This window comes from Dunckerocampus dactyliophorus, chromosome 18 (assembly GCF_027744805.1).
Source record: "Dunckerocampus dactyliophorus isolate RoL2022-P2 chromosome 18, RoL_Ddac_1.1, whole genome shotgun sequence".
Lineage (NCBI taxonomy): Eukaryota > Metazoa > Chordata > Actinopteri > Syngnathiformes > Syngnathidae > Dunckerocampus > Dunckerocampus dactyliophorus.
Window position 1 is genome coordinate 226165 of NC_072836.1, and position 24686 is coordinate 250850.

A 24686-nucleotide genomic window follows, 5' to 3' on the forward strand; every position below is an offset into this window, starting at 1 on the left:
TGATGGAATTAAGCCCCCTATAGTCGATACAAGGTCGAAGGGATTTATCTTTCTTTTCTACGAAAAAGAATCCTGCCCCCAGGGGTGCCAACAAAGTAGTAATATACTTACGTTACGCTGCCAATCACTGCAAGATGGCGCCCTCCGTGGCAGACGTCTCTGTCTCACTCTCCCGTTTTATTCTATTTTTTGCTATTTTATTGTTCATTTTGGACATTCAACACACTCACACAGTACATTACAACAGAGGGACACTCTTGAACATCGGCAGGGTTCATCGTGATCTTTCATTCAGCCTCAGACTTTGGCTTTCTTCTGCGCCGGGAGAACGCAGCAGGCCTGGTGAGCTGAATACCTGGCGAACAAAGCATCCGAGGCGGAAACGAGGCAAGAGAGGCGGCCTGCATGCTAGGCTAAAAGCTAGAGCGACTAGGCCACCGCTACCATGCCTGCTGCTAGCCAACGTCCGCTCTCTTGAAAACAAGATGGACGAACTAAGAGCAAGGATTACAGCTCAACGTGAGATCAGGGAATGCTGTGTGCTCACCTTCACAGAAACCTGGCTGACGGCGGATATACCAGACTCGGAGATCCAGTTGGAAACATTTGCCGCGTATTGGGGTGATCGGACTTTAGCGTCTGGTAAACACAGAGGTGGCGGCGTCTGTGTTTACGTAAACAAACGGTGGTGCATAGACATACAGACGATGGAAAAGCACTGTTCGCAGGACATTGAGCTGCTTATGGTGAAATGCAGACCTTTATATTTGCCTCGTGAGTTTAGCACTGTGTATTTAATTGCTGTTTACATTTCACCACGAGCTAACACCGCTAACGCACTGGGCCTCGTGCATGACATCATTGATAAACACGAGACCAAACACCCAGACGCTGTATTCATTATATCTGGCGATTTCAACCACTGTAACCTCAGGACTGTTCTCCCTAAGTTTTACCAGCATGTAAGCTTTCCCACAAAAGAAAATAGCATCCTGGACAAAGTCTACAGCAACATAAAAGGTGCTTTGAAGGCTGTTCCAAGACCCCACTTTGGAAAGGCCGACCACATCTCCATATTCCTTTATCCAACATACAGAAAACTTCTCAAACAAGCTCCCCCTGTAAGTACAGCAGTTAAAGTGTGGAATGAAGAAACTGATCAAGTACTTCAGGACTGCTTTGGCTGCACAAACAGGGATGTGTTTAGAACTGCAGCGGGGAGGGAAGATTGTACTGTTGATTTGGATGAATACGCGTCTGCTGTTACTGGCTACATTAGCACATGTATAGAGACTGTTACCACCACCAAATATTACAGAAAATACCCTAATCAAAAACAGTGGATGAACTGTGATGTAAGGGCTAAGCTACGTGCTCGTTCGACTGCATTTGTCATGGGCACCGCTGAGGACTACAAAAAGGCCAGATATGACCTGAGGAGGTCCATACGAGAGGCCAAAAGACAGTACAGACAGAAGCTGGAGGGCTACTATTCCACCTCAGACCCTCGGCGCCCGCTTTGACAACCAAACTCCTGATGAGCAGAGAGGGTGGCTGGACTTGGGGAGCACACAGGACTCACCTCTCATGGTGACATCAGCTGATGTGCGCAGGGTTCTGAACAAAACAAACCCATGAAAAGCAGCAGGCCCAGACAACATCTCAGGCTGTGCACTTCGGGTTTGCTCATCAGAGCTAGCTGATGTGCTTGCTGACATATTTAACCTGTCGCTTGCACAAGCATTTGTACCGATCTGCTTTAAGTCCACCACCATAGTGCCCGTACCCAAGAAGAGCAACGTAACCTGCTTGAATGACTATCGCCCTATAGCACTCACTCCTATTGTTATGAAGTGCTTTGAAAGGATAGTCATGACCCACATCAAAAAGAGCATCCCGGCCACTGGGGACCCTCTACAGTTTGCATATCGCCAGAACCGGTCCAAGGATGATGCAGTCAACACTGCCATCCACACAACCCTTTCTCACCTACAAGGCCAGGACACATATGTCACAATGCTATTTATAGACTATAGCTCTGCTTTTAACACAGTCAGCCCCACAAACTCACAAATAAGCTCCTCACACTTGGCCTGTCACCCTCCCTCTGTAACTGGGTGTTTAACTTTCTAACAGGAGGGCCCCAGTCAGTCAGAGTCCACAATCGCACATCCAGCTCGAGAATTGTGAGCACACCTGACCCCACAGGGGTGTGTGCTCAGTCCGCTCCTCTACACGCTCTTCACCTACGATTGCGTGGCCTCCCAGAACAACACCAGCATCATAAAATTTGCGGATGACACTACAGTCATCGGCCTGATCACTGGTGGTGTTGAAACGTCATACAGAAGAGAGGTGGCAGACCTCATAGCTTGGTGTCATGATAACAATCTCCTTCTCAATACAGATAAGACTAAAGAGATGATCATTGACCCAAGAACAAGGGAAAAGGAGCCGCATAGACCCCTGTTTATTGATGAGACTGAGGTGGAGAGGATGAAAACCTTCAAGTTCCTTGGCACACACAACAGCGAGGACCTCACCCGGTCTCACAACACCCAACAAATTATGAAGAAGTCCCAAAGGAGACTGTACTTCCTGAGAAAACTGAGGAAATTTGGCATGTCCACCACAATCCTGAGTTGCTTCTACAGATGCACTATGGAAAGTGTCCTTACCGCCTCCATCACTGTTTGGTAAGGTAACTGTACAACACGTGATAGGAAGGTACTCCAGCGGGTGATCAAGACCTCACAGAACATTGTTGGGGCAGCCCTCCCCTCACTGCAAGACATTTATAAAACTAGAGTCCTACGAAGAACACACAACCTCATCAAGGACAGCACACATCCACAACACTCATTATTCACACTCCTACCGTCAGGCAGACGCTACAGGAGTTTGAAGTCCAGGACCACAAGGCTGGCAAACAGCTTTTACCCACAGGCCATCAGGCTTCTCAACGAAGCACTCACACACGCCGCACGCATCTCACACACACACTCATAGCACTTTATTTATTTATTTATTTATTTATTTATTTATCTATCTGTATTAATGTCTCTTCTGTTGTTGCTTAATTTATTGGTACATATGTTTCTTATGTTCTTATTCTTTTTCTTGTGTTTTTCTTTCTTTTCTTGGGAGAATGAACACAATAAGAATTTCGTTGCTTAGTATAACTGTCCGTTTTACTATGCATATGACAATAAAACTCTTGAATCTTGAATTGAATCTTGAATCTATGGTCCTTAAGGGCCTGCTGCTCAGGCAATGAGATGTTAAATAGCCTGGCGCTAGGTAATGGGGCATTGGCCATGAGGTCAATTGCACAATCATAGGGGTGATGAGGTGGTAAGCACTGGGTTCTATCCTTACTGAACACCTGGGCTAGGTCGTGATATACTGCGGGTACTTTAGAAAGATCTGCTTTCTCACCGGAACATTTTACCACCGGACTCTCGGATACCGCCGATCGAAGACAATTGGCGTAGCAATGGTTTCCTAGCACCACTGGGCCGGCTTGCGAAGGAATTATATAAAACTGAATCGACTCATAATGGTTACCCGAGAGTCGTAGGGTTAACGGTTCGGTTATAAAAGACACAATTGACAACAATCTCCTGTCAAGGGAGAGCACTTCCTTGGGACTACTCAACTTAATCTTAGCAAATTGATGTTTTTCCACAAACTGCGAGTCCAAAAAGCTATTGTCTGCCCCTGAATCAATGAGTGCCGAGACGGAAACGCAACTATCCCCCCCATAATAGGTCCGTTTACTTGGAGTCTTTGTCGTGTGGCATGGTGGTTCTCCTGGATATTTACCTTGTTCACATGCTCACCTTTTGGTTCTGGGGTTTGGGCTCTGGAAGTACCGTGATCGGATTTGTCCCGACCGCTGCTCGACTTCACGATGTCAGGGGGAGATTGAGAGTGGCGAGGAGGTCTTACTGGGTATTCGGCGATCTGATGTCCCATGGCACCACAGTAGAGGCACAGCTGTAGACGGAAGCGTCACGCTCTTTCCGCCGAGGGTAGGTGTCGTCCTCCCAGTTGCATGGGTTCCTCGACTGCGGCGCTTTCCTTCCACTCTGCCCAAGGAGATGGAGCTGTGGGTCGTCGTCTGTACGGTGTCGGAGCCACGTTGGCTCCTTTCTCCTCCATGTGTTCTCGGTTGCATTCTCGTAATCGGTTATCCAGGCGTACTGCAAGGTCGATGAGTTCCTCCAGGGTAGCTGTGTCATCCTTGACCGCCAACTCGTCCTTGATGCGGATCTGGAGAGCCTTACAAAAAATGCCCCGGAGGGCAATATCGTCGTAGCCGCTCTCTGCTGCTAGCACCCGGAAGTTAATAGACAAATCAGCTATGGAACAATTCCCCTGTTTTAAGTCCAAAAGTTGACTACTCGCCTCTCTACCCCGCACAGGGTGGTCAAAAGTGTATCTCCGTCAAAAATAAGGAAAAAGATGAGCGAATGGCGGGTTTGGCTTTACTAGCCGTCATAGCCCATGCCACGGCTCTATCATTGAGCAAGCTCATGACAAATGCAACCTTAGCCGAATCTGTAGCATAGGTGCTAGGCTGTTGGTCGAATACCAAAGAGCATTGGTGCAAAAATCGTTCACACTGAACTGATTCCCCTGAAAAATGAGGTGGGTGCGGAATATTCGGCTCCTTGCAAAAAGAATGGGTGAGATACTGCATACTAGGCGGGTTAGTCGTGTCTATACCAGGAAGTGCCCCGGCTTCTTTATATTGCTCAGGTGAAAAGGTTTGCGCCAGGCGCTGATCAATGGTGGTGACATTAGAGGACAAGGTGTTAATCGCCTCCGTGATTTTCATCAGGGATTTGTCGTGTTCACCGACTAATTGTCCCTGGTGTGCAAATGCTGACCGGAAATGGTCCAAGTCTGCGGAATCCATTTGTATGGCAGGAACGTACTGTCACGAGGCGGCGCGTGTTTTGTGATGGATTCCAAAGCAGACAGCACAACAAGAGTTCAGTGTAACAAAAATTAACAAAAAGTGTAAATGTAAATGTAACAAAAATGTAAATGTAACAAAAAGATTTATTAAAGTACAAATAAACAAAATATCAATGTCCATGAAAAAAGTACACAACGCAAAATCACCGGCTTAAGTCACGGGAAAAAGGAAAAATTAAGTACTAACAAAAAACACTGCATACACGGATAGCAGGGGGAAAAAAGGTGGAACAAAAAATCACTATCATCAAAAGGAGATAGGAACAATACGATCAACTCGGTAACAAAAACCTCAGTACACAACAACCACTGCAAACGGCAGGAAAAAACAAGAAAAGCAACCACTACTCACAGTAGGAACGAGGTACGACCAGAGCTAGGGAAAGGGTACACAACAAACAGGTAGGCAAGGGAATCAGGTGTGCAGGAGAAGACGTTCTGGCAACAAAGGAGGTTGCTGCACGGTCTAAATAGTTCTGCCTAATTGGACACAGGTGTGCGTGTTCCACCTCTGATGGCTGAGTGTGCTGTAACAGAAATACCCATTAGGTGGCAGCAGAGCAGCACACTCACCCAAGACAGTTTGTTGACCATCATCAAAAACAGCCCACTGTGTTGCCAAGCTAGCTGTTAGCTATTGCTTGCAAGTTGAGGAGCACCTTCCTTTACAGTATTCATCACACCCTTCTACCACCAACACCTAGCATCCTCTTCCTCACGTACATCAAGGAGCTGAAATGACGCCCCCTAGTGTTTAGGAGGCACACAGCATTTGTCCAAGGATGGAATTACAGATGCAAAGTCTACTTCACATGCAAGTATTTGGGAAATGGGAGTATATACTATATGTACACTCTTTTGTACTGTATATACTGTACCATACTGTGTAATATTGTAGGTACTGTACTATACTGTATATATATATATATATATATATATATATATATATATATTGTATATGCTGTATAGTAAGCCTGCAAAGCTGCTTTGTTATGACACACGCAGAGCAGGATATTACATGTTGGATGTGGCATGATGATTTACTGTACATGCATGTATATCTTTCAGGGATATAGATTAACTTACAAATACTCCCTGCTGCCTAATGTACGTATTGTATTATTTTAAGATGTCAATGCATACACACGTGTTTTTCCTGCTGAAAACCATGCGCACACACACCCAAACACACACACACACAAAAGTAAGCATCTTGACTGCAGTGTCTAAAAGGGGGCTGTAATGAGAGAGGGATGGGGGGAATAAATGGTAGCGGAATGCTGCAGGAAAAAGGGGTGGTATGTACACACACACACACACACACACACACACGAACGTGAAATCCATGTGTGATGTTGAATAATGGATTATGTGTGTATACATTGCATGGATGATGCTGAATCATAAAAAAATAAAACACATCATATATATTGTGAACAAGAATTGGATGACACTACAGTCATCGGACTGATCACTGGTGGTGTTGAAACGTCATACAGAAGAGAGGTGGCAGACCTCATAGCTTGGTGTCATGATAACAATCTCCTTCTCAATACAGAGAAGACTAAAGAGATGATCATTGACCCAAGAACAAGGGAAAAGGAGCCGCATAGACCCCTGTTTATTGATGAGACTGAGGTGGAGAGGGTGAAAACCTTCAAGTTCCTTGGCACACACATCAGCGAGGACCTCACCTGGTCTCACAACACCCAACAAATTCTGAAGAAGTCCCAAAGGAGACTGTACTTCCTGAGAAGACTGAGGAAATTTGGCATGTCCACCACAATCCTGAGTTGCTTCTACAGATGCACTATGGAAAGTGTCCTTACCGCCTCCATCACTGTTTGGTACGGTAACTGTACAACACGTGATAGGAAGGCACTCCAGCGGGTGATCAAGACCTCACAGAACATTGTTGGGGCAGCCCTCCCCTCACTGCAAGACATTTATAAAACTAGAGTCCTACGCAGAACACACAACCTCATCAAGGACAGCACACATCCACAACACTCATTATTCACACTCCTACCGTCAGGCAGACGCTACAGGAGTTTGAAGTCCAGGACCACAAGGCTGGCAAACAGCTTTTACCCACAGGCCATCAGGCTCCTCAACGAAGCACTCGCACACGCCGCACGCAACACACGCACACACTCATAGCACTTTATTTATTTATTTATTTATTTATTTGTATTATTTACTTGTATTAATGTCTCTTCTGTTGTTGTTGCTTAATTTATTGGTATATATGTTTATGTGTTTATGTTTCTTATGTTCTTATTCTTTCATTTGTTTTCTTTCTTTTCTTGGGAGAATGAACAGAATAAGATTTTCATTGCATAGTATAACTGCTGTTTTACTATGCACATGACAATAAAACTCTCTTGATCTTGATATGGCATATGTATATAATGTATATGATATAGTGGACAATACATTGTAGTGTAGTATGTTGAATGAGTATATACGGTGTATGTACAGTATATAGTGTATATGACATATAGTGAATGATACATTGTTGTGTAGTATGTTGAATGAGTATATACGGTGTATGTACAGTATATAGTGTATATGACATATAGTGGATGATACATTGTAGTGTAGTATGTTGAATAAGGAATTTTCAAGGAATATTTGCAGCAGTAAGGACATAACCCCCCCCCCCCCCCCCCCCCCCCCCCCCCCATCATCAGACTACTCTGTGAATGCCATATTCAGGCTGCAAGAAGACAACAGAGTACACGAATATGAGTGCCGTCATTTACACAAAGACTATGAGTACTTTGTCTCCTCTGCAGTATGTGGCGTTTGCCTCGCTCTTCTTCATCCTCCTCTCCATCTCCACCTTCTGCCTGGAGACCCACGAAGTCTTCAACACCATCTACAACAAGACCGAGAACGTCACAGTTGGCAACGTGACACACGAGGAGGTACTGCTTTACTTCTTGACTTGTGTACTCTCCATTGACCTCATCGATTGCAATCAATTCATTTCCTAATGATGGGATTTAAATAGAATATAGATAGTGTAAATATAGAGTGCAGGGAATAAGTAAGACATGTTTATGCTAGCTGCATTTGAAGAGGGAGAGGCACAACGTCAAACTAAAAAGAGCATAAAATAAAGGCTATACTGTACATTAATTTGCATTTTATTGAACACACAGAAGCATCCAAACACAGAAATAATACAAAACAAAGATAATATATGGCACGTTTTCTACAATTTGTATTGCATAATGTATCATTTGTCTTATTTTATTTGTGAAATGCGTCATGACACAAGATGTAACCTGCCTGACAGAAGAAAACACCACCAAAGTCAACAGTGCAACAGTGCATTCTTTTCTTTGTCTGTGTTGACATGATGGCCGACTTATACATTAGTAAGGAAATAAATCAGCAAATATGTCTTTCCCTCGCTTCATGTGGAATAAAAAGTCTTTTCAGATCATTAGATGAAAGTTTCACGTTGGAACGTTGGAACTCTGCTTAATTTCTTCATCTTGTTCATACAGTACATACAGTCATGGAAAAAATGACGAGAGCACCCTGGTTTCTTCAGTTTATTGATCCTTTTTAATGCCTTGTGTGGACAAATATCATGATGATAACAAACAGAGCTCATAAGAGTTTTATTTAAGAGCTGAGGTTTAGAAACTTCCATGCTTTTCTTCATAATAACCAAACTCACTTCAGTTTTTCCATGAATAGCTCTAGCATTGTACAGCCAATAATGGAACTCTTATGAGCTATTTTTGCTGTCATTGTTATATTTGTCCAAACAAAGGTACCTTTAGTTGTATCATGCATTCAAATGAACAAGAAACTGAAGAAACAAAGCCGCTCTACAGTAATTGTTTGTATATATGTATATACTGTATATATATATTTGTATATATCATTTTTGTGGTACATTTTCCAGGGAACTTTTATTTGGCGGCGTGCTTGCATATTTATATTGGCGTGTGACATATAGTCTTGCATTTCTTCTGCAGATCGTGTATGAAGTGGTGACAGACGGTTGGCTGACGTACGTGGAGGGCGTGTGTGTCATCTGGTTCACCATCGAGGTTCTGCTGCGCGTCATCTTCTGCCCTGATAAAGCCGAGTTCTTCCGCAGCGCCCTGAACATCATCGACTTTGTGGCCATCGTGCCCTTCTACCTGGAGGTAGCGCTGAGCGGACTGTCGTCCAAAACGGCCAAAGACGTGCTGAGCTTCCTGCGCGTGGTGCGCTTCGTTCGAATCCTGCGTATCTTCAAGCTCACCCGCCACTTTGTGGGTTTGCGTGTGCTGGGCCACACCCTGAGAGCCAGCACCAATGAGTTCCTGCTGCTCATCATCTTCCTGGCACTGGGCGTCCTTATCTTCGCTACCATGATTTACTATGCCGAACGCATAGGTGCTGACCCGGATGACCCCACCGCTGCTGCCCACACAAACTTCAAGAACATCCCCATTGGGTTCTGGTGGGCCGTGGTGACCATGACCACGCTGGGCTACGGGGACATGTACCCGGAGACTTGGTCAGGAATGTTGGTGGGCGCCCTCTGTGCCTTGGCCGGCGTATTGACCATCGCTATGCCCGTTCCCGTCATCGTAAACAACTTTGGCATGTACTACTCACTGGCCATGGCCAAGCAAAAGCTCCCCAAGAAGAGGAACAAGCATATACCTCGAGCACCGCAGCCTGGCAGTCCTAACTACTGCAAACCGGATGCTCTCGCCATGGCCACAGCTTCACCGCACAGGCTCATGGGGAATGTGCTCGGGCCTGGCATGGTGGCATCCGGCAGCTTGATCGCTGCTGGAGATTGTCCGCTGGCACAGGAGGAGATCATCGACATCAACAGAGCAGGTGTGTCATCCATCGATGAAAGCACAGCAAGTTGAGTGGGCCGTGCCACCAGATCCCTGCCATGTGCTTGCTGGAGCTCTCAAAATACACTTTGACACAAAGCTCATCATGCATTTATCCATATATCACCATGGAGCTTAAACAAGCATGCAGATGAGTTCCCATGATGCTTAGAGTGCAGATTCAGGAAGCAGCCGAGTGGACGCCAATATCAGGTTTTGAAGTCTTATGCAGAGATGTTGTTTTGATATGACAAATGTTGGGTGTACAATCACTCCATCTTCTGCTTGAACTGCGGCAGCTGAAAAGGGCATCTCACGTCTCATCACCAGAGCTAACGGGTGACGCTGGGAACGCCAAGTGTAGGTGGAGTTGTAGGGTTTATAGTGTGTAAATATCCCATCTTACAATGTGGACATCTGCTGCTTATAGACAACTTCCACTTATCTATTCTCCACATTCCAGAAATAACTGCTTTTCTCGGAATTCCACATTCACCCATTTGTTCAGAAGTCACATCATTTCTACACCAAATGTCTTTTGCGGTTGGTGCTACTGTGTTCATCTTGTTCCATCCTGTCATTTTCCACACTATGGTCATGTCCGCTATTATCCTCTTTTCACTTTCACTTTCCTTTCTTGTCTCAAAGAGCTCCCCCTTTGCTTCTTGCCCTTAGACTCAAAGCAAAATGGTGATGCTGCCAATGCGGCGGCACTGGCCAATGAGGACTGTCCCACCATTGACCAGGTTCTGGGGGATGAGCGCAGTCCAGCCACCGGGGGCCTCGGCTCGACCACCAGCCGTGAACGCTACCCGCACGATCGGGCCTGCTTCCTGCTGAATGCCGGGGAATTCCAGCGCACAACAGATGGCAACATTCGAAAAGGTAGGAGATCAGACGAGGGATTTAGGAAGCGGTTGGTAGCAGCAGTGCACTGGGGCTTGACTGGCATACTGACAATATGCATTGTAATTATTATTAACAACAAACACAAGATAGGATCAATATACAGTCAACACTCGACCATAACCAAAACATACAAAAACCAAAGCAATAATAAATCATGTCAATACCATTTGTTCCAGACACCCAAAAATATGAACAAAAATGCATTTTATAAAGAATAATTATACATTACATTACATTCAGAAACTACATTGAAATGAAGAATGAAAAGGATAAATGAACATCCAACATGACTTTTATCTTGATCCAATCATGTTTTTACACGGAGTGTTTGGCTGCACAATAACCCAGACCCATAACCCATAACAGACCCAAATCACACCAAAACCAGATTACACTCAAATTAAATCAGACAAAAAACAAATCATACAAAACCCAATGATATGAAAAGCAAGGATGGACTTTAATTGCATCTAACCATTGTTGTTAAAGGAGGCTGAAATTCTATAGGATAAGTGTGTAGATATATGCTGTATATATACTGTATACTGTGTGTGTATATATATATATATATATATATATATATATATATATATGGATAAGTGTGTATATATATGCTGTATATATACTGTGTGTATGTATATATATATGTGTGTGTATATATGTGTGTGTGTGTGTGTGTATATATATATATATATATATATATATATATATATATATATATATATATATATACACATATATATATACACTGCTCAAAAAATTAAAGCAACACTTGGAAAACACATCAGATCTAAACTGGGGGAAAAATGATGTTGAATATCTTTCCTGATAATAAGTGGGTGATGTACTAGTAACAAAATGATGCCACATAATTCGATAGAAATGAAAATGATCACCCTATAGAGGGGGGAAATCAAAGACACCCCAAAAATGAAAGTGAAAAAATGATGCAGCACACTGGTCCACTTTGCTAAAATGTCATTGTAGCAACTCAAAATGATTGTCAGTAGTTTGTGTGGCCCCCACGTGCTTGTACGCATGCCTGACAACGTCGGGGCATGCTCCTAATGAGACTACAGATGGTGTCCTGGGGGATCTCCTCCCAGATCTGGACCAGGGCATCACTGCGGTATCTGGATGCATGGAGGAGATTCCAGGAGACAGGTAGTTACTCCAGGAGAGCTGGACAGGGCCATAGAAGGTCCTTCAACCCTCAGCAGGATCGGTATCTGCTCATTTGTGCAAGGAGGAACAGGATGAGCACTGCCAGAGCCCTACAAAATGACCTCCAGCAGGTCACTGGTGTGAATGTTTCTGACCAAACAATCAGAAACAGGCTCCGTGAGGGTGGCCTGAGGGCCCGACGTCCTGTAGTGGGCCCTGTGCTCACTGCCCAGCACCGTAGAGCTCGATTGGCATTTGCCATAGACCACCAGAATTGGCAACTACACCACTGGTGCCCTGTGCTTTTCCCTGATGAGAGCAAGTTCAACCTGAGCACATGTGACAGACGTGAAAGGGTCTGGAGATGCCGTGGAGAACGTTATGGTGCCTGCAACATCATTCAGCATGACCGGTTTGGTGGTGGGTCAGTGATGGTCTGGGGGGGGCATATCCCTGGAAGGACGCACAGACCTCTAAAGGTTAGATAATGGCACCCTGACTTATATTAGGTACCGGGATGAAATCCTTGGACCCATTGTCAGAACCTATGCTGGTGCAGTGGGACCTGGGTTCCTCCTGGTCCACGACAATGCCCGACCTCATGTGGCTAGTGTATGCAAGTAGTTCCTGGAGGATGAAGGAATTGATACCATTGACTGGCCCCCACGTTCACCTGACCTAAACCCAATAGAACACCTCTGGGACATTATGTTTAGGTCCATCCGGCGCCGCCAGGTTGCTCCTCAGACTGTCCAGGAGCTCATAGATGCCCTGGTCCAGATCTGGGAGGAAATCCCCCAGGACACCATCCGTAGTCTCATTAGGAGCATGCCCCGACGTTGTCAGGCATGCGTACAAGCACGTGGGGGCCACACAAACTACTGACAATCATTTTGAGTTGCTACAATGACATTTTAGCAAAATGGACCAGTGTGCTGCATCATTTTTTCACTTTCATTTTTGGGGTGTCTTTGATTTCCCCCCTCTATAGGGTGATCATTTTCATTTCTATCAAATGATGTTGTCAGGGCTGTTGTGAGGAGTCTGGTGTAGGATCCCAAGATGCAGCAGCAAGACAACTCCAGGTAAGAAAAAGGTCTTTATTCCAACACAAGGTAGTTAAACTCAAAGGAACAAAAAACAACGGTGCCAACTAGAGTCCAAGGGCACCGCGACAAAAAGGAGTGAGGCAGGTAAGGAAACAAAAGATACCTGAGATATGAGCGGGTTGCCAGATGAGCAGGCGGAAGGTCAAACATGCACAAAATAATGTCTAGGAAGACAAAGGGTGTAGCAAGAACGGTCCAACACGCGGAATAATACCACGTTTTCCAGATGCAGCCACAGGGGTAAAGTAGCTGAGCAAATGGGAAACAGCTGTGCTCATCAGGCAGCTCCGCCCATCTCAGGAGGACCAGCATCTGAATAACACAGAAAGAACGGCAGTAACTGAATCTAGAAATAAACAAAATGAAAGCAAATTATATGTCACCGTAGAGCGTGACATTATCCCCCCCCTCCCCTCAAGGAAAGCCACCTGGCGGACTACCAGGCTTGTCTGGGAATTTATGGTAAAATTCCGAAAGAAGGGTGGGGTCGAGGATGGGCGACCGGGGAACCCAGGAGCGATCCTCGGGACCGTAACCCTCCCAATCGATGAGGTACTGAACACCCCTGCCCCGTCTCCTGGCGTCCAAGATGGATTTAGCTGTAAAGGTGGGATGACCATCGATCAAGCGATGAGGGGGAGGAGGCACTGGTGGCGGACTCAGGTCACTCTCGGCAACAGGCTTAAGGCGGGACACATGGAATACTGGGTGCGTCTTGAGGGAGGGAGGAATCTTGAGTTTGACGGACACTGGACCCACCTTTCGATCCACTTCGTACGGTCTGACAAATCTGGGAGACAGTTTTTTGGACTCCACCGCTAGGGGGAGGTCCCGGGATGACAACCACACCCTCTGCCCGGGTTGGTAATCCGGTGCCGGCTTGCGATGACGATCCGCAATCTTCTGAAAGAGCCGACCTTGTGTCGCGCCAGACCTGGTGGACCCGGCGAAGAAAAACGGCCACAGATGACACCGAGGATTCTGCCTCCTGGGACGGGAATAGCGGAGGCTGAAAACCGTGGACTACATGAAATGGGGAGAGACCAGTAGAGGAGCACACCAGGGTGTTGTGGGCGTACTCCACCCAGGGAAGGTCATGAGCCCAGGATGTGGGGTGCTGATGGCACACGCACCGTAGAACAGATTCCAGGTCCTGGTTAGCCCGCTCCGTCTGGCTATTGGTTTGAGGATGGTAGCCCAAGGAGAGGCTGACAGAGGCCCCCAACGACTTGCAGAAGGCCCTCCAGGTGGCTGAGGCGAACTGAGGACCACTGTCAGATACCACGTCGACGGGTATCCCATGGAGTCGCACAACGTGCTGGACCAGGAGTTTGGCTGTCTCCAGTGAAGAGGGGAGTTTGCGTAGAGGGATAAAATGGGTAAGTTTGGAAGATCTGTCCACAATAGTAAGAACGGTGGTGCACCCCCTAGAAGCGGGCAGACCAATAACAAAATCCATTGCGATGTGTGACCAGGGGCGGGAAGGGATGTGAAGAGGTTGAAGTAATCCGGCTGGTGGTTGGTTCAATGACTTGTTCCTGGCACAGACGGAGCAGGCTGCCACGAATCCTTTGGTGTCGGTGTGGAGGGAAGGCCACCAAAAGCGCTGGGCAAGGAGGAAGGCCGTGCGTCTGGCTCCCGGATGACAGGCGATCCTGGAACAATGCGCCCAGGTCAGGAACGAAGAGCCGGCCTGGCGGGCAACCTGCCGGAGGAGATGTGTCCCGGACAGCTTCTGCCACTCTCTTCTCCACTTGCCACTGAAGACCCCCCAGGATGCGGGAATGAGGAAGGATGGTCTCCGGAGGACACTCCTCAACCGGGAGGGCGAACATCCTGGACAAGGCATCCGGCTTGCCGTTGCGTGACCCAGGCCGATAGGTCAATGTAAAATCGAACCTGGTGAGGAACAGTGCTCACCGAGCCTGGCGGGGGTTGAGGCGTTGAGCTGCACGTATGTAGGCGAGGTTTCTGTGGTCCGTGAAGATAAGGAACGGATGTGTTGCTCCCTCCAACCAGTGCCTCCACTCTTGCAGAGCGAGGACCACCGCCAACAGCTCCCGGTTGCCAACATCATAGTTCCTCTCAGCGGGCGAGAGACGCCTGGAGAAAAAGGCGCAGGGGTGCAACCTCTGGTCGTGACTGGAACGCTGGGAGAGCACGGCCCCGACCCCCGCGTCAGACGCATCAACCTCAACGGTAAAAGAAAGAGAAGGATCAGGGTGGATCAAAACAGGTGCTGAAGTGAAGGCGGACTTAAGGCGCCTGAAGGCCAGGTCGGCCCCCGGCGACCACTCAAAGGAGACCTTAGAGGATGTTAGCTTGTTCAGAGGTTCGGCTACTTTACTGAAATCTCGGATAAAGCGCCGGTAAAAGTTGGAAAATCCCAGGAACCTCTGCAAAAGCTTTCTAGATGTAGGAGTAGGCCAGTCCACCACTGCCTGAATCTTAGCAGGGTCAGGACAAAGTTGGCCCTTCTCCACAATGAATCCAAGGAAAGACACCGAAGAGGAGTGAAAAGAGCATTTCTGTGGTTTAACAAAAAGCCTGTTCTCTAATAATCGTTGCAAGACGAGACGAACGTGGTGGTGGTGTTGATCGAGAGAGGTGGAGAATATGAGAATGTTGTCCAGATAAAGAAAAACGAAACGGCCGATCATATCGCGGAGGACGTCATTAACAAGGGATTGAAAAACTGCGGGAGCATTGGTGAGTCCAAAGGGCATGACACAATATTCAAAGTGCCCCAGAGGAGTGCTAAAAGCTGTTTTCCACTCATCCCCGTTACGAATACGCACCAAGTGATAAGCGTTCCGTAAGTCCAGTTTAGTGAAAATATTAGCATTGTGGAGCGGCGTAAAAGCAGAATCTAGAAGGGGTAGAGGATATTTGTTGCGTACTGTAATTTTGTTGAGTGCGCGGAAATCAATACATGGCCGTAGGGAGCCGTCCTTCTTTTTGACAAAAAAGAACCCCGCCGCTAGGGGAGAAGAAGATGGTCGGATGTGACCAGCGGCGAGCGAAGTGGTAACGTACTCCTCCAGGGCACCTTGTTCAGCTAGAGAGATGTTATACAGGCGAGAGGAGGGAAGAGGTGAACCAGGAAACAAATCAATTGCGCAATCATAGGGCCGGTGTGGAGGAAGTGTCATGGCGTGGTCTTTACAGAAAACCTTCCCAAGGGAGTGATATTCCCTGGGAACAAGTGAAAGGTCGGGAGGGACGAGTGGGGAGGTGTGGGAGGGCGTGACAGGAGGTGAAGCTGAGCCTAAACAGTGTGAATGACAAAAGGTGCTCCAATTGGAAATTTTGAATGTAGACCAATCAATAGTGGGACTATGACGGTGAAGCCAAGGGAGACCCAGCACCACGGGAGCAGAGCGAGAAGAAATAATAAAAAAACTAATGCATTCATGATGATTACCTGAGAGTAAAAGGGAAAGGGGGCGTGTTTGAAGCGTGACGCTAGCTAGGTGTAGACTATCAAGAGAACGAACATGTTTGCAAGTTTCAACAGGCATAGTAGGAATGTCCAGCTGTTTAACAAGACCAATGTCAATGAAATTCTCATCAGCGCCAGAGTCAATAAGAGCGCTAATAGTGTGCCCCTCCCTCTCCTGCCAAGACAGCGTACCTTCCACTTGGAGACGCCCCACGGAGGAACTGGAGGGGGAAGGAGGAGGTGAAGATCCTCTCTCCGCTGGAGCGCTCGTGAAAGCAGCCGATCGCCGTGGACGAGGACGACTTGGACAGCGGGTGATAGCGTGGTCCGCTGCTCCACAGTAGAGACACAACCGCAGGAGAACGCGCCGCCTCCTCTTCGTGGCCGACAACCGGCTGCCTCCCAGCTGCATCGGCGACACATCCTCGGCGGTCTCCGACGGGGATCCGGACCATTGAGGAGGAGGCGGCAGGGAAGGAGGAAGATCCAAGCGACGAAGCGATGACTGGTCAGGTGTGTGGGGAGGGGGCCCGTCCCGCTGTCGGACACGCTCCCGCAGGCGGTTATCCAGCCGGATAGAGAGGGAGATGAGCTCCTCTAGCGTCCTCGTCTCGTCGTGGGCAGCCAACTCGTCCTGTATGCGGGAGCTGAGACTGGCAAAAAACACGCAGCGGAGGGCTTTTTCATTCCAGCCACTCTCCACTGCCAGGATGCGGAACGTGATGGAATGCTCCGCAACTGAATTCGAGCCCTGGCGAAGAGCCAAGAGCCGGAATCCGGCCTCTCGTTCCCGCACTGGATGATCGAAGACGGTCCTCATCTCCTCCATGAACGCCTGCAAACTGGTGCGGAGCTCCGGCTTGCTCTCACAAACGACCATAGCCCATTTGGCGGCGCGACCCGTGAGAAAGCCAATTATATAAGCCACCTTGGCTGAGTCGGAGGCATAGGTCTGAGGCTGGTGGTTAAAAATCAGCAAGCAGTGGTGAAAGAAGAGTCTGCACCCACCAAAGTCCCCCTCATACCTTGAGGGGTGAGGGATGTTCTCACGTGGTAACTGGCTGGGTGGTATGAGCGTCAGAGGACCAGACACCAGCGGTGAAGACGCCTCAGGCGCTGCGGTGACAGGGAAGCTTGCCATGCGGGAATGCATCTCCCGGACGAGGGTAGACAAGTCTTCCAGGGTCTGGTCGTGGCGACTTAGCATCTGACCCTGGGCCTTGAGGGCAAACTGCAGTTGCTCCTGTTCTGCGGGCTCCATGACTCTGGTGGGATTATTCTGTCAGGGCTGTTGTGAGGAGTCTGGTGTCGGATCCCAAGATGCAGCAGCAAGACAACTCCAGGTAAGAAAAAGGTCTTTATTCCAACACAAGGCAGTTAAACTCAAAGGAACAAAAAACAACGGTGCCAACTAGAGTCCAAGGGCACCGCGACAAAAAGGAGTGAGGCAGGTAAGGAAACAAAAGATACCTGAGATATGAGCGGGTTGCCAGATGAGCAGGCGGAAGGTCAAACATGCACAAAATAATGTCTAGGAAGACAAAGGGTGTAGCAAGAACAGTCCAACACGCGGAATAATCCCACGTCTTCCAGACGCAGCCACAGGGGTAGAGTAGCCGAGCAAATGGGAAACAGCTGTGCTCATCAGGCAGCTCCACCCATCTCAGGAGGACCAGCATCTGAATAACACAGAAAGAACGGCAGTAACTGAATCTAGAAATAAACTAAATGAAAGCAAATTATATGTCACCGTAGAACGTGACAGATGTGGCATCATTTTGTTACTAATACATCACCCACTTATTATCAGGAAACATATTCAAGATCATTTTTCCCCCAGTTTAGATCTGATGTGTTTTCGAAGTGTTCCTTTAATTTTTTTGAGCAGTATATACTGTATATACTGTATATATATACTGTATATATATATACGGTATACAGTCATGGAAAAAATTATTCGAGCACCCTTGTTTCTTCAGCTGATTGATCCTTTTTAATGCCTGCTACAACTAAAGGTACATTTGTGTGGACAAATATCATGATGATAACAAATAGAGCTCATAAGAGTTTTATTTAAGAGCTAAGGTCTAACAACTTCCATGCCTTTCTTCATAATAACCAAACTCACTTCAGTTCTTCCATGAATAGCTCTAGCATTGTACTGCCAATAATGGAACTCTTATGAGCTATTTTTGTTGTCATTGTTATATTTGTCCAAACAAAGGTACCTTTAGTTGTATCATGCATTCAAATGAACACAAAAATGAAGAAATAAGGGTGCTCTAATCATTGTTTCCATGTCTGTGTATGTTTATTCGGGATGCTCCGATTGACCATCAATCAATATTGGCCAATTTCTGTGGAAAAGCGCATGACTGGCATACGCCGATAAATACCTTTCAATCACCTGTGGCTGGTACTAATGGAGCCTGCAGCCTATCATGACGCCTGCGTGCAGTGGAGTGTCTCATACTGTACTAACGTCTTGGAGAAGAACTTTCCTTCACACTGTGCAGGCGTGCCAAAGCCAAAAAAAATGTCTGCCACGCGGAACTTACCTGCCATATCTGGCGGGGGTAGCACGTTAAAAAGCTTTCATTTGCTATGGCAGCTGAAGAACAAACACGTGACTTTTCCATGGAAGGATGCTTTCATATAGAACACTTCTGTACGTATTCAATTAAATGGTCTTGTTTGATGGGATTATTAACATGACAGCATGTCTTGTACATGTCTCTACGTGATCACCTCGACAATTTATCATCTGCTCTCTGTATCACATGTGGAGGAGCGATCGCATTCATTCAATGACACATCTGTATTTTGACTTAGTCGATTATTTTGGAGTCTTTCTATAATTTTATTATGTTTGTGGAGTGTAAGTGTGGAGGAGTGCTCCTTCCTCATGCTCTTCTAGTTCATTCCAGTCTTGTGCAGTTCTACAGCTCTTTGGTCTTTCTCACCAAAGTTCTTCTTCATGTTCTACTAGTCCATTCCAGTTTTGTGTAGGTCTACAGCTCTTTGGTCTTGCCCATGGTGGTGGAGAGTGTGAATGGAAGAAAGTGTTTGAGTGATTTAACCACATCATGAGATGAGATTATTATGAGTAGTTTCTTAAAGGGATAGGACTCATTTGTGTGTTTTATGGACACATAACCGCTCTTGGGGGGTTGTGTCACAATGCCTGCTGGTTGGTAGGGGATCAAATACTTGTTTTGCCCACTGTATGTCTTATGAATATTCCAGGAAAAGAGCATGAAAGCATGGAAGGTGTGCCAGAGTGAAAGTGGCCAATTTGCAGCGGTTGGCGCATTGTTGTGCCAGGCCAGTGAGAGCTGGCAGTTGATTGGTTGGCCTTCTCTTCTCTGTCTTCTCCTCTGGAAGGGAGCCCAGAACAGTTTTTACATCACAGTCCTCAGAGAGCACTGCTTATTTTACAGAGGACTTTGCTCCCAAAATTGCATTACAGGCTTTGACTGGACCCCACTGGGAAGCATTTTGATTTATAGCAAAAATAAATAACATTACATTTACTGCTGATTGATGTCAGATGGCTTTTGCTGCCCACAAACACTGATTTCTGATTGCGTGGGTGATTCAGCGATCTATAGTTGGCATGGGAAGTGAAAGGCATATTTCAAGAGCAACATGGGTGAAGATTTAGTGGGTCAGCAAGCAGCAGAGAGAAGAAACAAACATTTAGAAGTCATCAGTGATTAGAGCAGACTAAGGCCAACATGGCCGCCTTGGTGCATCGATGCAGCAGCACTGCAGCAGCTGTCCCAGTCAGGAATATTGTTCTTTTGCACATTGAACACTGCTATCCCAGTCAGGAATATTGTTTTTCTACACATGGAACACTGCTGTCCCAGTCGGGAATATTGTTCTTCTACACATGGAACACTGCTGTCCCAGTCGGGAATATTGTTCTTTTACACATGGAACACTGCTGTCCCAGTCGGGAATATTGTTCTTTTACACAAGGAACACTGCTGTCAGGAATACACTAAGTCCCCTACTAACGAACATCCGACGTGCGAACTTTCGGAGATACAAACACAAGCCGACTAGTCTATTTTTTGCTGTGTTTTGCCTTATGAGTCCATATTTATACTGTACATGCTTGACCAGCAGAGGGCACTGTGACACTGCTAATGGGACCAACAGGAGGGGGAGGAGGGGAGGAGAGAGAAAGCTACATTGTAGTTTTATGATACAACCTGGACAGAGCGTGTGATTAAAGTTTATGAAGAGTTAATACGGCTGCTTAATTCTACACCACCCACAGAACACTACCTCTTTTAGAAGAGTCTAACCACCACCACCATTTGTCCTTTTTTTCAATATCTCCCCCTCCTCTTCCTCCACAACGACGTATGCTCGACCACTCCTCTTCAAAGGTGAATAACATTTATCATTACGTATTATTATATCACTTTTATTGTTGTTTTTTTCATGAATTATCCTGGTTTAATATTACTACTGCATCCAAACTCATATTTACATACATACACATATACTGTATATGTATACACGTACATGTAGTACCTATATCATTGCTAATATTACCTTTTCCCTACTTAAGAACAATTCGACTTAAGAACGGTCGTCTGGAACCAACTGTGTTCGTTAGTTGGGGACTTAGTGTATAGTTCTTCTACACATGGAACACTGCAGTTAGAAGCCTTGAATCATCTTCTAGAATGTGTGTGTGTGTGTGTGTGTGTGTCTGTGTGTGTTTTCTTGGTTCAAATGAGACACAATGAAGGTGTTAGTGATTGCCTTTGCCTTTACTCTGTGAAGATCTCTCTCGTACTTTGCTCTCCATGAATGGTGCCTTCAAGGGCACTACGCAGTTTTCATGCTCAGAAATAACAGAAAATACAACATGTGAATTCAACTTAAATAACGTGGTGTCTTTGAACGCACCATGGCAGGGTTAGCGAGTAGTTCAAGCGTTCTTTAAAGAGATGAGCGTTTCAGACAAGAACATGTAAGACACGTCCAAAACTACTTCATCCATTTGACCACACCCCCTCTACCGCTACAACTTGGCTGTTAGCATGTAGCAATGGGCCTCATTCACGAACATCTTCTTAAGAACTGTACTTAAGAAGGCGTGGGTTGGAAACTGCGCCACATTCACGACACGTTGACACCGGTGTTCTTAGGTTGATGACTGCCAACTGCGATGCCCGTGCATGTGAGGCCTAATTTGCATAGGTCACTGTCTATTATTTCCTATATAAGGTAAAATATGTGGCGTGCGCAACAGGCAGCTAGAGGCCAAGATGCTAAAGCGCAAGGGCAAGACTGAGGAGCAGCTCGACAACAAACAGAAGAAAAGCTTCAATTCTACAGAAATAGAGGTGCTTTTACAAGGAGGGACCGAACACAAGACCACCTTATTTTCAAGTGTATCCACCGGTCATCAGGCCATCCAAAAAGAGTCGGCATGGAGCACCATTGCAGGAAACATAAATGCTGTTTCCACTGAGAACCGCACCACCGCAGAGGTAAAAAAGAAGTGGTTTGACTTAAAATAGACTCAAAAAAAAAAGATTAGACTGCACCGGAGGGATCTGGAGGAAACGGGAGGCGGGCCATCAATCAGAAACCAAACCATTTCGGAAACTCTAGAAAATATTTACACAATCATGATGGAAAAATAAAGTAAAAATACATAGTTTGTGTGTGAGAATTTATTTTTTCTGTGGTTACATTTGATTAGACGCTGCCTAATTAATACAGCAGCCCCGTGCTCTGGCTCAAGACGTGGCTGGGGGCGCATGTCGTTATCTGGGGGTGCTCCGTGCGCAATAGGCACACCACGTTTCATTGCGATGTTATTCTGATGATCCTGCACACCTGTAAGAACAGAGAGAAAAGCCTGAAGCCTGAAGCGGGACATCAAATATTCGTGGCTTTCAGCAAATAAATCTAATGGTCCCTTTACATTCTCTCTCTGTGCAGCGCACGTCCAGCCAGCTACTTTTTTTTTTGATGAATTGGGATTTGAATATATATTTATCCATGGAGTATATTTTAGTTGTTTGGATGATAAATAATTGTTGGGATATTTTATTTGCACTACATTTTTTGGGATGAGGTTGCAAAATCCATCATGAGGGTGATTGCGCATTGAAAGTGCAAGCTTTGCTTGTGCGTAAGAGTCCTCCTGAGCATTCGTAGAATTTGTTCTTAGATCTAAGAACCTTGAATTAAGTACACGTTTCGTGAATGCCAAAAATCTTCGTAAGAAGGCTTTAAGAACACATTTGTGCGTAACAACGTTTCGTGAATGATGCCCATTGTCGGCAAACTACTCTGGGAATTTTTTGCACATGTAAACGTAGTCCCAGTCAGGAGATGGAGGTTGGAATGTTCCTTGGACCACATGTGGAGGTTCTCTCCAGACTTCTCACGTCCCAAAACATCTTAAGTTGTTTCTATGAAGCCTTCGTAGGTGAGGCTGGCCATGCTTGTGTGTTCTGTACAGGTAGTACAGACATAGTAGACACTGTACACTATATACCGTACTCCATATGTACAGTATGCAGGTGCCCTGTGATTGGATGCCGACCAGCCCCCACCACTCCAGATCACCCGTGACACCATAGAAAATGAGTGAAAGAGTGAATGAAGGAATGAAAGTGATTGTATGTTCCCTTGGTGTGTTTTGTGGATATTTTTGTAACCATGTTCCTGTTTTGTCCTGTGTCTGTCTGTCCATGTGTTTGTCCCTCTACCTTGTCTACCTGTCCGTCTTTTCCAACTTCCTGCTTTTTGTTGTGGCTGGTTTTGTTTTGAACGGACAAATGCTTGATGGTGTTCTATGATCTAACGTGCGCTGCTGTCATAACATAAACTTAATGAATGCACATGACATGGCTTCCGTTGCATATTATCATGAACACATCTTGTCCTTACGATGCTGTTTGCCCTTTGACCTGTGCACGTCATGTGATGTAGCCACAGGTTATGAGAAATCCCGCAGCCTAAATAACATCTCTGGCATGATGGGCGCCCCGCCGCGCCTCACCCCAATCACCAACGCCACCTTCGAACCCTTCCAGCCTCCCGGCCTCAGGCGATGCCGCTCCCCCATCCCCTCCATCTTGTAGCTGCGCTCCAGGAAAGAATCATTCACCCCATTGAAGAGATCATCATCGTTTGACACATGCGTAGATTGGGTATCCACGTTAAGAGGGAATTCCACATAATCCTAATCCTATTAGGAAGACTTCAACCTTACTGACTGCAGTCATTACAAGTTGCCTGACTAACGGCCCAGCTGGCTTCATTTAGGATTTAGCTTCTTTGCGGGGGTGTAACGCTACAGCATCATTTTTACCATATTCCGGCTTTGTTCTTGAAAATTTGCTACGTTTTCTTGTCAAATATTTACTTTTTTGTGTAAAATTACAACTTTTTTCTCATGATATTTGGGCGTTAATCTGGTAAAAGTCTCTAATAAAAAAGACGCATGACACCATAAACACTTCCTGTCCCTCACTTAAAGTGTACTTCAATTAGTATTCTTAAGTATCTGCACTGAAAAATACACAGAATGTGTACCGTTACACCCCGTGCTTATACGTTAGCCAAGTTCACTTCCTTGTGCTGCTTGCTTGAGGGTAGAGCGGTTGAGGAGGGTAGAGTGGTTGAGGAGGGTAGTGCAGTTGAGGAGGGGTTGAAGAAGGACGGTAGAGCGGTTGAGGAGAGTAGTGCAGTTGAGGAGGGATTGAAGAAGGACGGTAGAGCGGTTGAGGAGAGTAGTGCAGTTGAGGAGGGGTTGAAGAAGGACAGTAGAGCGGTTGAGGAGAGTAGTGCAGTTGAGGAGGGGTTGAGGAAGGACGGTAGAGCGGTTGAGGAGAGTAGTGCAGTTGAGGAGGGGTTGAGGAGGGAGGGTAGAGCGGTTGAGGAGAGTAGTGTAGTTAAGGAGGGGTTGAGGAGAGAGGGTAGAGCGGTTGAGGAGAGTAGTGCAGTTGAGGAGGGAGGGTAGAGCGGTTGAGGAGGGTACAGCAAAGCTGTAGATGTTGACAAAGGCAGGGGTGTCCAAAATTCTTCCTGCAATGAACACAGTGAAAAATGAAAACATGCATTTTTAATGTGGAAACAGGTTAAAAGCAGTCCGATGTAGACACGCTAATACGTCATATTTATTGAAAGAATGAACAGTCTGCATCTCAGCTTTGAAATATCTCAGCGTTT

At 46.3% G+C, this 24686-nt stretch overlaps 1 protein-coding gene across 9 annotated transcripts in view; it reads left to right on the top strand.

Moving 5' to 3' along the window:
- Positions 1-24686, top strand: part of LOC129171014 (potassium voltage-gated channel subfamily C member 1-like) — a 92535-nt gene that overhangs the window by 19100 nt on the left and 48749 nt on the right. For 5 of the 9 annotated variants that reach the window (XM_054759295.1, XM_054759293.1, XM_054759288.1 and 2 more), the window contains exons 3-5: positions 7785-7916; positions 8985-9846; positions 10524-10733. In XM_054759295.1, the coding sequence (XP_054615270.1) occupies positions 7785-7916; positions 8985-9846; positions 10524-10733 (1204 nt within the window). The other 4 variants (XM_054759287.1, XM_054759294.1, XM_054759296.1 and 1 more) reach the window with 4 other exon arrangements.